The following is a 15,298-nucleotide window of genomic DNA, read 5'->3' as shown; positions in this document are numbered from 1 at the left end:
TGACTTGGCCCTTTTCCTTTCCTTGGTTTAACATAGCAACCTCAAAATATTATTTATTCCTCTTCTAAATTTTCATTTGGAAAAAGTACTTGATAAAAATTAAGAGTAAAAGTAAAAATATTACATGAAATATAATAATAAAAATATTATATGAAAATATTTTGCATACAAATAAAGCTTTATTTATTTATTTGCATACAAATAAACCCTATGTAGAGAAACCAAATTTAGGTATTTAACTTACTTGATCTCTTATATAGTTTCTTTCAAAGTCTAATTTTATACTGGTAAGATATTGCCTGTACTTATTCAATTCCCTCAAGGTACATACAATCTAAAAAACAAAATAGCAAAAATATATGAATACAATTATTTAAAAATCATAGCAATTACTTTCCAAGGAAAGATAGTAATAACATACCATTTGATAATATTTTGGTATTAAGAGCAATAGATTGCCAACAATTTTGTAAGCAGTATCTAAAAGCAATTTTTAGTCAACAGCAAGTTTCTATCCACATAACATCACCTCATTAATATGCACTATCCCATGATAAGGGATTTATTATACAAATAGAGTTATTAAAAGAAACTAGCAGTGTAATAATAATGTTTAACCCCAATAAGAATATAGTCCATCAAGATTCTATCAGGCTGATTTTTCTAGGTTCCTCTTTTGTCTCAATTTCTTAAAAATCTTATGGGACATAATTCTTGACAAGCATGCAGTGACATTAGAGACAGAGAAAGAGGACCATGCTACATTTGGGGAAATTACTTTTACATCCTCATATTCTTTGGTAATCATCTTTTGATATTATAAAGAAAAAATGGCGAGGGAAGAAGTAGTTTCATTTAGAAAAGACAGTTGTCTGGTTTCTCTTGACCCAAATCCTGAGTAATTTGTGAAATTTCCCATTAAATATTTCTCACGACCAAGTTAAAGGTGATACAGACCCCCCCAGTGAGGTACAGAAGCAAACTTTATCAATTGTCGGAGGTTTGCAATGATTAAAAAGAATTAATCTGCAACCCACTTTATTATTGCTGGTGATATAGCCACCTTTCTTTAATCTTCTCAGGATATCTTTGCGCTTATAGTATTCTCTTAAATGTGGATCATGGAGACTTTTATATTGGTTTTCCAAAAGTCGACAATAAGGATCATTCAGGTTGAAACCGTAAGAAGGTCGAAAAAGCTGCAAATACAAGATTTTAAAATATTAAAAGGTAAAACTAATGAATTTCACTTTTAAATGTCAATCCATTGAAATGACTAGACTGTTCACTGAAAATAAAGCACACCAGAAGAATTTGAAGTGGGGGAAAAACCAGCAGCAGAAAGATTTGGATTAGGCAACATGAATCTATTATCCCGACTTCTCCCCACTGACCTGACTTACTCTAAAAACCTACCCTCACTCAATTAATTCCTCCCCTGATCACTATCAGTCCCTAGTCCTGAGCCAGAAAAGAAAGAAGGAAAAGAAAATGAATAAAATCTGTTTTAATGTATAAAGGATGTAAAAGCTATGATTTTTCCTTTTCCTTCTCCCTCTTTCAAATCAAGGTACTCACTTCATCTAAAAGGATAAAGGGATGATATTAATTATGATCATTATATCTCAGTAATCTGAAAATGAAGAAAATAGACTCATGGAAACAATTTTAACCAAGAAAAGTAGAAGCAAAACTCAGATGTTAAAGATAATAAAAGTCATTTTGTGTTGGCGTCTTATCTGAGGCAAGAAACCCATAGGTCTCGGAGTGCTACAGTCAAGGGAAAAAAACCAAGGTCTGTATTATAAAGTTCAATATATTGAAAAACCAATTATAAAAGATATTGATAAGGATGGAGGTTTCTACATACATGTAAAGACCAACGACAGTAATCATTAGCATATAAAAGAAGGAAAATATCAGCTAATAGCCACGTTTCTCTGTTACTTGAGAGGAAACAGCTGAATTATCTCATCTCCTTTGTAAATGAAAACATTAATACCAGAGTGGGGTGGGTTTTGTGTGGGTGTGTGAGTTCCTAGTCCATTTTTCAATGGCAAGATGGTGACGATGGGTAGTTGGGGAACCTGTGAAAGGAAAAAGTGGAGGGTTAAAGTGGAGGAGCCTGGCTGGGTAGGACCCTATAAAGAACTCCCTCAAGATTCAGGTGGGAGGATGTTTCATATGTGGGCAAAGGGGCAGACGGGAGGAATCTGATAGGATGCCGGCTTTCCTTTTCCATTTAGAAGCTTCCTTGATAAGTCTCTGACTTCTTGCTTAACACGAGGTTTCAATGTCTTCCAAGCGTGTACATCACACAGCAGAATTCCCTAATTACTAATGTTTCTCTGAGAAGGCAAAGAAAAGAATCTTTTAGGATGGTGTCTTGAATTTAGTTATAAAGCCTATACCTTTCCTGTAAGGAGAACAATCAACAATCATGACTCAAGAGTGGATTTTTATTTTATTTTTTTTTTAAGATCTTGACATTTAGCTGTCAACATCTCTTAGCTGTTGAACTTTAGCTATGATGGCAATATGTTTCTCAAGACCAAACTTAGGCTGCTGACCTGTAGATGAGGAACACCTTTTAGACACATCCATTCATTACAGCCAGGATATGCATTCTGTTGTCAATTAAAGCGATTGGTTTCTCTTAAAAAAACAAACAAACAAAAAACACTAAAAGTGTAAACGCAAAGCATCACTTTATTGAGGAGATTGTACTGAAAGAAAAAGAAGGACTCACAAAGTCAGTCTTTAAGAAAATAGTCTGGTTCCTAACTATGATTAAATGAAGACAGTTTGGTGAGGAATGAATGTAATAAAGAATGGAACATCTTTGAAAAGAGTAGTTGAAAAGTGAATTACTATTTGACAGAAATGGTAATTGGGCAACCAATATATTTGAATAAGCAGACGAAAGGCAGGGCTAAGTTTACATCCTAAAAAGGGGTTGTGAAAGGTTTTGTGCACGCGTAGGAAAGCGAGCTGGTTTGGATGTGGCTCGAACAGTGTGAGGAGGCATCTTTTTCCTTAGCTTGCTTTAGTCTAGTAGAACAAAGGGAAATTATGTGTTTCCCAGAAACAAAACTCACTTTAAGACATCATGTTGGTTAGGCAAGTATCAGATACCAAGGGGCCCTAGTCATTTCTGATGACATCATAGATAGAAGGAGGGCACAAAGGTCACTCGGAATTCTTTCATGTAAAATTGTTTGTCTGTTTGCACTATGGACCAAAGTAACCACCTGAAAAAGAATGTCCTGAGCCTCCTTAAGCTTTAGTTTACTGAGTCAAAGGCTGGGGGGGTTTGAAGGTAGAGGTAGTGTTGAGGACTAAAAGCATGAAAGGGTTTGAGGGAAGCACACTATACCCCAAGGATGACTTCATTATACAATCATATTTATAAAATCATAAGTGTTGAGTAAAATCATACAAACCGAGGACAATGCAAATTTTAAGGAAAGATAAGCTAACTGGGGGCTGTAATAGTTCAGAAAGAATCTCAAAGGGCGGTTCAGATTCAGAGATTGGGCAGAAGAGGAAAGGATATGTCAGGTTCGGGAAGCAAGGCCAACAAACTCCCAGAAATATCAACGTGGTATGTGTGAGTAAGGCACAGGAGACCACAGGTGGGATTACAGAAAGGACTGGATGCGGAAGTTGGGGCAAATCATGGAGTCATTAGTTAAATAGTAAACATGTTCGCTTATTCCGACTTCACTTTTTTTTCTCACTTAGTGTACGAAATAGAATGCAGCTCAAAGCAAAATCGTAGAGAAGTGCTGTGCAATGCGAGTTTTGTCCAGGTTATGATGCCTTAAAATCATGACACAATTAGATGGCCAGCTGGCACCAGTAACCTCCGGCCTTTCTGACAAAAATCTCACTAACCAGGTATAAAGTTATTATAAAGGAAAGTTAATGTGGTCCCATGCATTATAAGACAGAACTAAGAATCTAAACTTTATATATAGCCCAAGGTTCCGGGCAAAGTCTACTAAGATGAAGTTGCTCGATGTGCATCCTCAGCCCTGTCTTAGGTTGGGTGTGGGATCCTTATTGTTTCCTGTTGGACTTTGCACCTGCAGCGCCCCAATCCAACAGCCGGTAGGAAAGAGCAAAGAAGAGCAACGTCAGGTCCTTAAAAACCACTTTACCTTTTCACTTATCTTCGTGGTATAGTATAAAGTGTTGCTCCCCGGGATCACAGGCAGCTTGACCCCGAGAGGCAGATCCAGGAGTTGACCCGCTCCGACCCCTCGTATGTGGGTTTTGTGCACGCCCTGCGGATGCAATCGGGGAGTTGGGCCTTTGAAGCCCTTTGGATGTTAGGCCCGCGGCCCATCCGCTCGCCTCCAGCCCGGGAGCCGGCCGGAGAGTCCTGCAGTCCGGCCCGGTCCCGTCCCAGCAGCCCCCGCCTCCCCAGCCGGTTGCCGAGCAGCCCGCGCCACCGCCACCCGCCGCCGCACTGGGAGCCCGGGACCTGCGGTTCAGGACCGGCCGTTGGGAGGTTAGGAACGCGCGGCAGGTGTGCGGCGCCCCTGCATCCCCCCACCCCCCGCCCGCAGGCCTGGAGCTGTCCCCACGGGGGGGGGAGGGGGGCTGAGGCAGGAGGTTAGGAGGTGAGGAACGCCTGGCATGTGTGCGATGCCCCTGCACCCCCCCCAGGCCTGGAGCTGTCCCCATGGGGTGGGGTGGGGGGGCTGAGGCGGGAGGTTAGGAGGTTAGGAACGCGCGGCAGGTGTGCGGCGCCCCTGCATCCCCCCGCCCCCCGCCCCCAGGCCTGGAGCTGTCCCCACGGGGGGGGGGGGGGGCTGAGGCAGCAGGTTAGGAGGTGAGGAACGCCTGGCAGGTGTGCGATGCCCCTGCACCCCCCCAAGGCCTGGAGCTGTCCCCATGGGGTGGGGTGGGGGGGCTGAGGCGGGAGGTTAGGAGGTTAGGAACGTGGGGCAGGTGTGTGGCGCCCCTGCATCCCCCCGCCCCCCACCCCCAGGCCTGGAGCTGTCCCCACGGGGGGGGGGGGCTGAGGCAGGAGGTAAGGAGGTGAGGAACGCAGGCAGACTGTGCGGCGCCCCTGCACCCCGCCCCCCAGGCTTGGAGCTGCCGGTACAGGGGGGCCTGAGGCAGGAGGTTAGGAGGTGAGGAACGCAGGCAGGTGTGCGGCGCCCCTGCAATCCCCCCCCTCCCCAGGCCTGGAGCTGTCCCCATGGCGGGGGGGGGGGGCTGAGGGGGGAGGTTAGGAGGTTAGGAACGCGCGGCAGGTGTGCGATGCCCCTGCACCCGCCCCCCCCACCCCCCCAGGCCTGGAGCTGCCCGCACGTGGCCGAGGCGGGAGGTTAGGAACGTGCAGCAGGTGTGCGGTGCCCTCTCGCCCTCCCCCCCGGCCTGGACCTACCCGCACGCGCCCCAGGCGGAGGTTAGGAACGCGGGCAGGTGTGCGCCCCCCCCCCCCCCGGCCGACCGGGCGGGCACTCACGTCTCCGCATCGCCGGCTGTCCGCCGCCAGGCTGCTGCTGGCCGTCTTGGTGGCCGCGTCGCTGGCAGCCTTGGAGCAGGCGCTGAGGTACAGCTCCATGCCCCCCGGGCCCCTCTGCCCCCCTCCGCGCCCCCCGTCTCCCTCCTCGTCGTCCTCCCTCCGTGGCGCCTGGACCCGGACTGGCCAGTACCCCGCCCGCGAGGCTCGGTGGCCGCGGCGTTCTAGGCTCCGAACCCGGGGGCGGGGAAGGGCGGTGCCCTCGGGGCTTGGGCCGGGGGTGCCCCACACGGGGCCTGGTCCCAGAGGCCCGCATCAGTCCCGCAAACCGAAGTCCAAGCTTTGAACGCTTTGCGGGAGGGTAGGGGGCTAAGGGCTCCTGGCCGCCAAGGAGCTGCAGTTTGGGGGGGTGGGGACAGCACCCACTGCTACTATAAACCAGGAGTGACCGTGTAGCCCATTGTAGGGTCCGAATCCGGGTCACACCCCACACCCAGGCTTGCTCTCTCCCACACCCCTCTGTTGCCTCCTCTCAGCCCTCCAGACAGGGTCTAGGGTCTGTAAGATGCCTGACTCCTGGGGCCCGTCCTGGAAGGGGCACTGGGGACCCGCTGCTGAGTCAAACCTGGCCCTTCCTTGGAGGAACCAACCAGACCATGAGGACCTTGAGGGCACGGACAGTATGATTTGTCAGGAGTGAGGCCTTCGGCCCCTAGGATTCCTTAACTCATCCTTGTTCTTTCTTCTTTCTGGCCCATTTGGTAATAATAACCTACTATTTACTGAGACTCTGCGAACTCCAGGCACCGTGCTGAGTGCTCCCCACATTCCATCTTTATAACAGCCTTGCCGATAATGACCTCTTTTTTCCCCAAAGGTTAAAGAAGAATGATAGTTACTTCGTTAAATAGTGGCCCCAGAGACAGTTTCTTAGTCACCCCGCTAGTCGTAGGTCTGCTCTGTCTGTTTTAATGCCCCTCGTATGCATGGGACTCCTGAATCTGAAATCTGGGTTTGGGTGAGAGACAGTCCCCTGCCAGCGCTCCCCGTCATCGACGTCGCACAGGCATCTCCAATTCAGTGTATTCAAATCTCAAGCTACCCCGTCACCAAAACAGGGCAGAATTAAGGGCCTGTTCTCCCTGCCTTTCCCATCCGGGCGATGATATCAGCACCTACCCAAGCTGGAAGTATAATACTAGATGCTTCCCTTCCCCCCGACTCCCCACATTCAGGGGATCTCTCTGTCCTCCTGATTTTATCGCTCAAATTAACTGGTCCTCTCCTCTCCATCTGCACTCTTCTCCCTCAGTGAAGCCATCGATCATTTTCTGGTTTCTGCGATCACCACAGTCTTAGCTCTCTGCCACCTTCTACCCAACAGTACATTTTTTTTTTTTTTAAATCAAACTGGCCTCTGATGCCGTCTCTCCCTGTTCTAGGAAATCCCCAGTTGCTGTAAAACTTACCACGAAGCATATGACAGCCCCTGTGACTGGGTCCCTGTATTAGTTTTCTCTTCCTGCTGTAACAAATGACCATAATTTTAGTGGCTTCAAACAACACAGAGGCATTGTCTTAAAATAACTGAGCTCAGCAGTCTGAAATGAATCCCATCCTACTGAAGTCAAGGGGTTGGCAAGCCTGCATTCTTCTGGGGCCTATGTCCTTCCTCCTTATGGCTTCTAGAAGCTTGCCTGTCCTCCCTCTTCAAATCTGGCATGTAGTGTCTTCAGATCTCTAAGACAGGAGGATCTCTGCCTCCTTTTCTATAATCAAAAATCTGTTGATTACATTGGGTCCATCTAGATGACCTGTGATAATTTATCTTTTATTTTTATTCTTTAGAGAACAAGAGAGCATGGATAGGGAGGAGGGGCAGAGGGAGAGAGAGAATCTTAAGCGGGCTCCATGCCCAGCATACATGGGCTCAGTCTCATGACCTAGAGGTCAAGACGTGAGCCAAAATCAAGGATCGGGTGCTTAACCGACTGAGCCACCCAGGCACACTGATAATTTCTTTATTTTGAGGTCATCTGATTAGCAGCCTTAATTCCACCAAACAACCCTAATTTCCCATTGCCATGGAACATACAGATGCATAAGTCTTGGGAATTAAAATGTAGACACCTTTGCAGGATATCGGACTGCCTACTACCACTCTGCTCCCTTTTTAAGACACGACTTCCCTATACCACCTCTCAAGTTGAACCTCAAGTGATTTGGAGCTCTTTGTGGTCTATTCCCTCCACTGAGCCTGCGGATTCAAGACTCTATGTTTGCTGTGCTGTCCCCCTGCCTGGCAGCCCTTTGCACTTCATTGCTCGGCTAATTTCAGTCAGCTTGTAAGACTGCTTAAGTATCATCATTTCTAGGGAGTTTTTCTGACATCCTAAGCTTTTGCCAATTTTCTTCCTCTGTGCTTCCCTCCATTGTAGCACTTCTCATACTACATCAAAAATATGTCTTTATCTGTCAGTCCCCCTTTAAGGGAATAGAAACCCCATGAGAGCACCTATTGGCTTATTCAACTTTATATGCATAACGCTTGGTGTAGCGTCCAGCAAGTATTTAGTGAAACCCCGGTCTATTTTTTGTTGGTTTCTTTTGACGTAGGCAGACCCGAATGAGAACCCATGAAAGGGTCTTAAGCAAATTTTTATTTTAGAAGATCATTCTGGCGACCGTAAAGGGGATGGATTTGTAGGGGTGAGACTAAAGGCCTAGGAGACTTTATGACATGTAGTTACACGGGCAAGAAAAAAGTCCTAAAATAATGAGTCAACAGGAATGAAGTGGGGGAGAGAATGGATTTGAGAGACATTTGAGGCAACATTGTCATAACTTTGGGTTCTTCTCTATCTCACCTACTTTAAAAAACAGATTTGGAGGGAATAATTGCTGTTGTAAGGCTGATAAGGGTAGATGATTAGCTTGAATTCTGGAGAGAACAGTCAAGCCAGAAAAGTAAATAAATTCCCTAAGAAAAGCATATCAAACAAGTGAGTTCTCTTTATAAGGAGAGTAGCAGGGAAGTGAGAATGGAGAAGGAGGTCTAGGATAATTGTGCAAAGAAGTACTTGTATTCGTGGAGATGACGGAGGAGCATGCGTTTGAAGTTTTATGAACTTTGGGGCCTTTCCTTCATAGCAGACCCTTCACAGCATTTAATTGCTTTCAACAATGGCTTATGATTTCTCTCAGCTCTCTGGGTTGGTGGATGTTTCCTTTAGCCTCAGTTGGCTCAGCCAGAGCTGGATTATCTACGGTGGCTTCACCCTCCTGTCTAGGACCTCAGCTGGGACGGCTGAAATGGTTCGGATTGCTCCACAGATGTTCTTTTCATATTCCAGGTGGTTAGATCAAGCTTTTTTACATGGAAGTCTTGGGATTTCCAGCATCAAGAGGGGATAAACATGAGTGTGCTTTTGTGCTTTTCAAACCTTCACCAGTATAAAATTTTCTAAGGATGCCAATCCTTCCGTCAGAGTCCACACTGATGCAGTATGACCTCATCTTAACCAGATTACATCTGCAGATTCTCCATTTCTAAATAATTTTATAATGAGGTTCTGAGTGGATTAAATTTTCAGGGAGGACACCATTCAACCAAGTACAAAAAGTTACAAAGCATCCTGCTAATGGAGAAAGTTTGATATATTGACATGTCAAAAAAAGGCTTTATTGGGACATCTATTAGGCAGAGGGCTCAAAATAAGAATCTGTCTAGAAATAACAAAATTATAGATATCAGAACCATCATGATGTATGTGAGTTTCTAAATGATTCCAAGACTTAAAGAATAAAATTACCCAACTTCCCATAATTGATTCAGTAAAAGTAGGCAAAAAGGATAAATGAAAACCACCCTCATCTCCTTTCTGAAGTGGTCTGTTTCTCCCACGTGACTTAAGCTTACTCAGTTTCTGGTTAGTCACTGCCTCTGATTAAACATTCCTCCTTATTTTGCCGACAAAACGGACTCAAATATTAAAGTAAACCATCCTCTGAAGATATATAACTTACCAAATGTTAACTGTTTTTCTTTCTTTTTTTTTTAAAGATCTAATTTATTTATTCATGAGAGACACGGAGAGAGAGGCAGAGACACGGGCAGAGGGAGAAGCAGGCTCCACGCAGGGAGCCCGATGAGGGACTCGATCCCAGGACCCCGGGGTCATGATCTGGGCTAAAGGCAGGTGCTCAACCGCTGAGCCACCCAGGCATTCCAGGTGTTTTTCTAGATTTCTGTAAAACATCTTATTTGCTGATGTTTTCTAGTCTTTCAAATGATTTACAAATTGCAAAAGGAAAACCTTTTGTAAAATCTTTACAAAGGAGAAAATGAAAAATTATATTAAAAAGAAATTTTGTCTCTATCATTAGGGCAATACTCCCTCCAGGGCAGAACAGATTAGCCGGGGCTTTGTATGGTCTAGCTCTTACCTCTCAATACGCGATGAGGCTCTGTGGGGCTCACACCCCATAAGAGTCTGGGTCCTTTGATGTGAGTACCTTGCCCGGGTCAGCAGTGCCCAGTGTGGTGCTGGGCACTCAGGCTGCTTTCTTGATTACCGTTCAGTCATTGCTAAGTAGTGTACGCACATGTGCACACACACATGCACAGGCCCACATACACACACACTCGCACAGGCCCCCACATGCACAGGCCTCTGGTAAGGACCACACGGTATCTTTTCATATTATAAGTTATATCTCTTTATTAGTATCCCACCCATGTAAATACTTCACTTTATATTTGCATTATTTTAAAAATATTATATTTACCTTGATGATGAAAAGCTGACATTGAATACAGATTCCTGATTTGTTAAGTGGTGCAGACTATGTAGAAAGAAGGGGGCCAAATGCAATGTTGGCTGGGATATTTGTTCATTTATTCTCTCTCTCTCTCCTCTCTCTCTCTCTCTCTCTCTCTCTCTATATATATATATATATATATATATATGCGTGTGTGTATGTGTGTGATAGCACAAATCATTGTGAAATATTAAATAAAAGTAATGCTCAAACATATTTCTAGCTATTCCAATATCCATTTTACAGTGGAAACTTGGGCTTGGAAAAAGTAATTTGCTTGTCATCATAAAGCTTTGAAATTTGAAATTGGCTCTGTTTTAAGGGATTCTTAATCAGTAAACAATTATTTTTCTCATCATTTTTTAAATAAAATCATTTCTTAGATCTTAAATCTTTTTTTTTTTCCTTTTTTCAGTTTTACTGAGATACGATTGACATACATCATGGCAAAAGTTTAAGGCCTATACCATGATGGCTTGATTTACATATATTATGAAATAATTACTGCAGTAAGTAATCTCATGTAGATACAATAAAAAGAAAACAGGATCCCTGGGTGGCTCAGCTGTTTAGCGCCTGCCTTTGGCCCAGGGCACGATCCTGGAGCCCTGGGATCGAGTCCTGCGTTGGGCTCCCTGCATGGAGCCTGCTTCTCCCTCTGCCTGTGTCTCTGCCTCTCTCTCTTTCTATGTCTATCATAAATAAATAAAATACTTAAAAAAAGAAAACAGGAAAAGAATAAAACAATTCCCTGTGATGAGAACTGTTGGGATTTACTTACTTTACAACTTTCCTATGTATTAAGTACAGCGTTCACTATAGTCTTCCTATTGTACATCATATCCTTGGTATTTATCTTATAACTGGAACTTTATACCTTTTGACCACCTTTCTCCAGTCCCCCATACCCTTTAATCTTAACAAACTGAAGTACTTTACGTACTTCTCACATTGGGCTTCACCAGTATAAAATTAGGGAGTATAATAGAAAACCAACAATATTGCCGCCACATGGTGTAAACTTCATTATCTCTGCTGAGTACCATTATGACCTCGACAGAGCCTGAATAAGACCTGAGAGGCACGATCCATGTACTGATTTCTCTCCTCAAGTCTTTCTCACATGTCAAAGATACGATCTCTAAACTACTTCACCACCTCAGTAATTCACTAGGATCTCACACATCTGTTTATTGAAATCTCTGTTTACTTTTATCCATTTTAGTCATTTTCTGTTCTTAATACAGAAGAATATAAATTCACTACATTCTGAATTAAATTGTAGTTTCTTTCTCGGCTCTTAAGATATACCCACTGCTCTTCTCATTCCAACGTAAATATATTTGCTCAGTATGTCCAAGGTAGTTTGTCATATGGAACGAAGTTTAAAAGTCACAGGTCTGCAATACAATCTCTTCTTTTACTGGGGGTGCCCCAGGAAGAGAAAGAAGGCGAGTAGCCTGAACTAGTTCCCTTATAAACATACTGATGACAATCCTTCTGGCACAGCAAATGCAACAAATGTTTTTGCTAGCAAAAGAGGCTTTTTATGCAGAATTCTTTTAGCAGAATGTGCCTAATTGTCTAAAATTGTTTATGGTAAATAAACTGTAACATACGGAGTTATGGATAATGGCTGGTTGGAAAATGTTACAGATTCAATATAACCCTCTCAATATAAAATCTGAGTGTCTTATAACCTGAGCGGGTTATTATATGAAAGTGAAATAAATAACTCCATAACTCATAGAAACCCCTACTAGCATGCCCATCTGATGTGGTTTAATAGAACTTGTGGAAGGAACTGCACTAGGGGCTCTGGACCTCTCTCATCTATCTGTGCCTCATGATCACATATATCCTTGGAACTATTACTAAAATGATATTGAGTAAGATCGTTGAGTCCTGTGAGTCTGAATTATCAATCTGACCTTTCATGTGATCTTAAAGTCCAAGATGCATCGATTTCTATGATAGTCCTCAGATTTCACCCATCTAATTGATTTAATCATGTAGGTGTCCCTCAGAGGCACAGGACGCAGAATTTTGGAATGGCCAAGTAATAACATGAGTGAGTAAAAAAAATCAAAACAATGTAAAATAAAATAATTTATCCTATTCCCAGATGCTGAGTCTCTCAACCAAGCAAACAAGAGTAGCCTGTGTATCATTACACATATGCGTAGAAGCCGAGGACAGCCCTCTGCCCAAGGCGCCACTTTGGCATGAACATCATTTTGAGTTAAAAGCAATCTACACACAGCAGATTCAGAAAAAAAAGCTCTTTACCTCCCCCACCCCCACCCCCAGCTGTCTCTATGTGCCAGGCATGGAGCTATTAACAGAGACTCCTCTTTACCTAAGAAACTGATCTGAATAATAGGGCAACCTGTGGTTTCCAAACATCCCCTCTTACCTTCTTGCTAATGATCTTTCACTGCTGTAAATTTTCAGGGCCCTACCCCTCTTCTCAGTTCATATAAGCATCATGTGGCCTCACTTTGGAAATTTCCATATCTGTGTGGACTCCCCATGCATATGCTACTAAATTTGATTTTCCTCTGTTACTCTGTCTCATATCCATTTGATTCTTAGTCCAGCTAGAAGGATTTTGAGGGGCAGAGGAAATTCTTTTTCCCCAACATGTGCAAACTTATATTATCAAGCATTTAGTGTTCACGGTTCCCCATGTTCCATTTTTAACTGACCAATATATCTTGAAGATCATTCCATATGACTACACTGATTTAGTTTTTCACTATACATAAGTGGTATTTAATGCTGTAATTACCAAAAATTTATTTAATTAATCTTCTATTTATGGATTTTGAGGTTTTATGCTGTTATAAAAATTTTATAATAAGCATCCTATTACATAGATTTATGGATTAAAGGGTATGTTGATTTCATCTATTTTTCATATAGTTAACATCATGTTTCCTTCAAAGCAGTTACACTGATTTATCCTCCCACAAATAGAGATTTGATAAGGCATGTGCCTGCTGTTAGCATCTCCTTTCTATCCTGGATAAATCTTTCTCATAGGTTGTGGTTTCAAGTATCAGCTAAAATTAGTTTTTTCTAGTTTTGTTTTGTTTCAGAGACAATAGAGACTCTTTCCTCTTTGTATTTTTAATTTTGTTTTTGAAACCTTCACTCTGCTGACTTTTAGCTAAATCACTGGATAATTTTCTGTTATTTTTAAAATTATACAAGCTTAGAGGATAAGTAAAATGAAAATAGTGGCCAGTTTGCATATTATGGACTAATTTGCAAAAAGTAAATTTGGTATTTTTTTTTTTAAAATCAATGCAAAATTTAGTAATTGTAATAAAAATGTATGTATTTGGCCTAAAATGTATCCCAAATTAAAAATAACGCTGAACTTGTCAGCCTGACAATACTCAAAAGAGTTAATGAAGAAGATCTGAGGTTGGTATTTTTTGCAAAGCCTACTTGAAAGGTCCCCTCCCCTGGTGACTGGCATTGGGGAACGTGGCAGTTGAGCCATTAAAGAACTGGTAACACTGGTTCACTGTGCCTAGACTGATTATAAAATCAGCGTGGTTCATCCTGGACTTATGCTTTCTATCTGGGAGTCTAGAAAATTGATACATACTAAGCAGCAGGTGCTTGCTTACATCATCAACTACTATAAAAACTTGGGCATTGTTATGGAACTGTGTCCATCTAAAATTCATATGTGGAAATCCTAACCGTCAGTACCTCAGAACTGAGTGTATTTGGAGAAAGGTTCTTTAAAAAGGTAATTAAGTTAAAATGAGGTCATTAAGATGGATGTTAATCTAATAGCATGGGTCTTTTTATGGGAGGAAGAGATTAGGACACAGGCACAGAAAGAAGACCATGTGAAGACATGGGTATGTCTCATCACAATAAAATGAAATTTCTTTAGGGAAGATTTATGCCTGTCTTCTTCAATACAATTTTTGCCTATATACTCTTCAATAACCAGAAAGGTGCCCAGTAATTATTATTAAGTAGGAAAAATTCAATAGTAGGAATTCAATAAATAACTTCAGTTAGTGAGTCAGTTATCTTTTTTTTTCTTGGTCACGCTTAAATGGACATTGCCAATGTTTTACTTCGGTATATCTCTGGTTTTTTATTTATTTATTTATTTTTGTCATTGATCTCTGAACAGTGATCCTTCTGATTGACACTGTCTCCTTTAAGATAGCATGTTTTTAACTCCTGAATTATTGTTTAATTATTGTCTTAATAGTGTTAAGAATATGAGCTATAGAATAGTAAATATCGATGCCATGGCTTATCATTCCTTTCTCATTTATTTCAAGAGTAGGTACATCATTAAATCTGTAGCAATAACTTTGTTGCATACTTTCTTTGAATCAGAATATTTTAATCACATTTGTTCAGCATTCATACGCGAACGGTTGTAAAAACTATAAGTATCTGCAGATTGAAAAAGTACCAGGCTTACTGATGTACATAAACATAGCTATTTTGTTAAAAGAAGGAAAAAAATAGTAACTTGTGAAATTTACTCAGTAGATTAAGACGATATTTTTAAAGATAAAACAAAAGAGGAATTAATAGAAATAGTGTGTTTCAGATTTAACAAGAATATCACTTTATGAAAATTTGTTTTAATTATAGATATAAAATTTACATATTTGCTTATATAAATATATAAGATGTATAATATGTGTATTATGGATTTAAGGAAGTAGTTTTTGAAAGTAACACAGGATAATTGATTATGAGCTTTCATATTTCAATAAAGATTCTAAAAAGTGAAAACCCTTCAAAATATTAGAACATAATATGTTATTAGACATTATTTAAGTGAGTACTTTTATTTTATAAGTAAGGATAATAGGGATTAATAAAATGAAATCTTCCAACATTAGAAATTAGATTAGTGGGAACTTTAAGCTATAACTCAAGTCTTCGGTCAATTTACCATCAAATCATAAAAGTTAAGATAATATAATGTTTAATGCTGTCCAAGTA

The 15,298-nt window shown here is 41.9% G+C and overlaps 1 protein-coding gene and 1 long non-coding RNA gene across 5 annotated transcripts in view; one reads left to right on the top strand and one right to left on the bottom strand.

Moving 5' to 3' along the window:
• FSIP2 (fibrous sheath interacting protein 2) overlaps window positions 1–5,597 on the bottom strand; it is a 74,854-nt gene extending 69,257 nt beyond the window's left edge. For 3 of the 4 annotated variants that reach the window (XM_038585055.1, XM_038585059.1, XM_038585056.1), the window contains exons 1-4: window positions 5,483–5,597; window positions 4,164–4,289; window positions 1,038–1,199; window positions 245–334 (exon numbers count right to left, since the gene is read on the bottom strand). In XM_038585055.1, coding sequence (XP_038440983.1) covers window positions 245–334; window positions 1,038–1,199; window positions 4,164–4,289; window positions 5,483–5,581 — 477 coding nt within the window. In that variant the 5' untranslated portion in view covers window positions 5,582–5,597. The remainder of the gene's footprint in view (window positions 1–244; window positions 335–1,037; window positions 1,200–4,163; window positions 4,290–5,482) is intronic. The other variant, XM_038585057.1, reaches the window with a different exon arrangement.
• The window catches only part of LOC111094208, a 370,348-nt gene continuing 360,515 nt past the window's right edge, over window positions 5,466–15,298 (top strand). Inside the window, exon 1 of the long non-coding RNA XR_005384872.1 lies at window positions 5,466–5,569. This is a non-coding gene — a long non-coding RNA (uncharacterized LOC111094208). The remainder of the gene's footprint in view (window positions 5,570–15,298) is intronic.

The sequence above is a fragment of the Canis lupus genome, chromosome 36, assembly GCF_011100685.1.
Source record: "Canis lupus familiaris isolate Mischka breed German Shepherd chromosome 36, alternate assembly UU_Cfam_GSD_1.0, whole genome shotgun sequence".
Classification (NCBI taxonomy): domain Eukaryota; kingdom Metazoa; phylum Chordata; class Mammalia; order Carnivora; family Canidae; genus Canis; species Canis lupus.
This window is presented reverse-complemented; position numbering and strand designations above follow the sequence as displayed.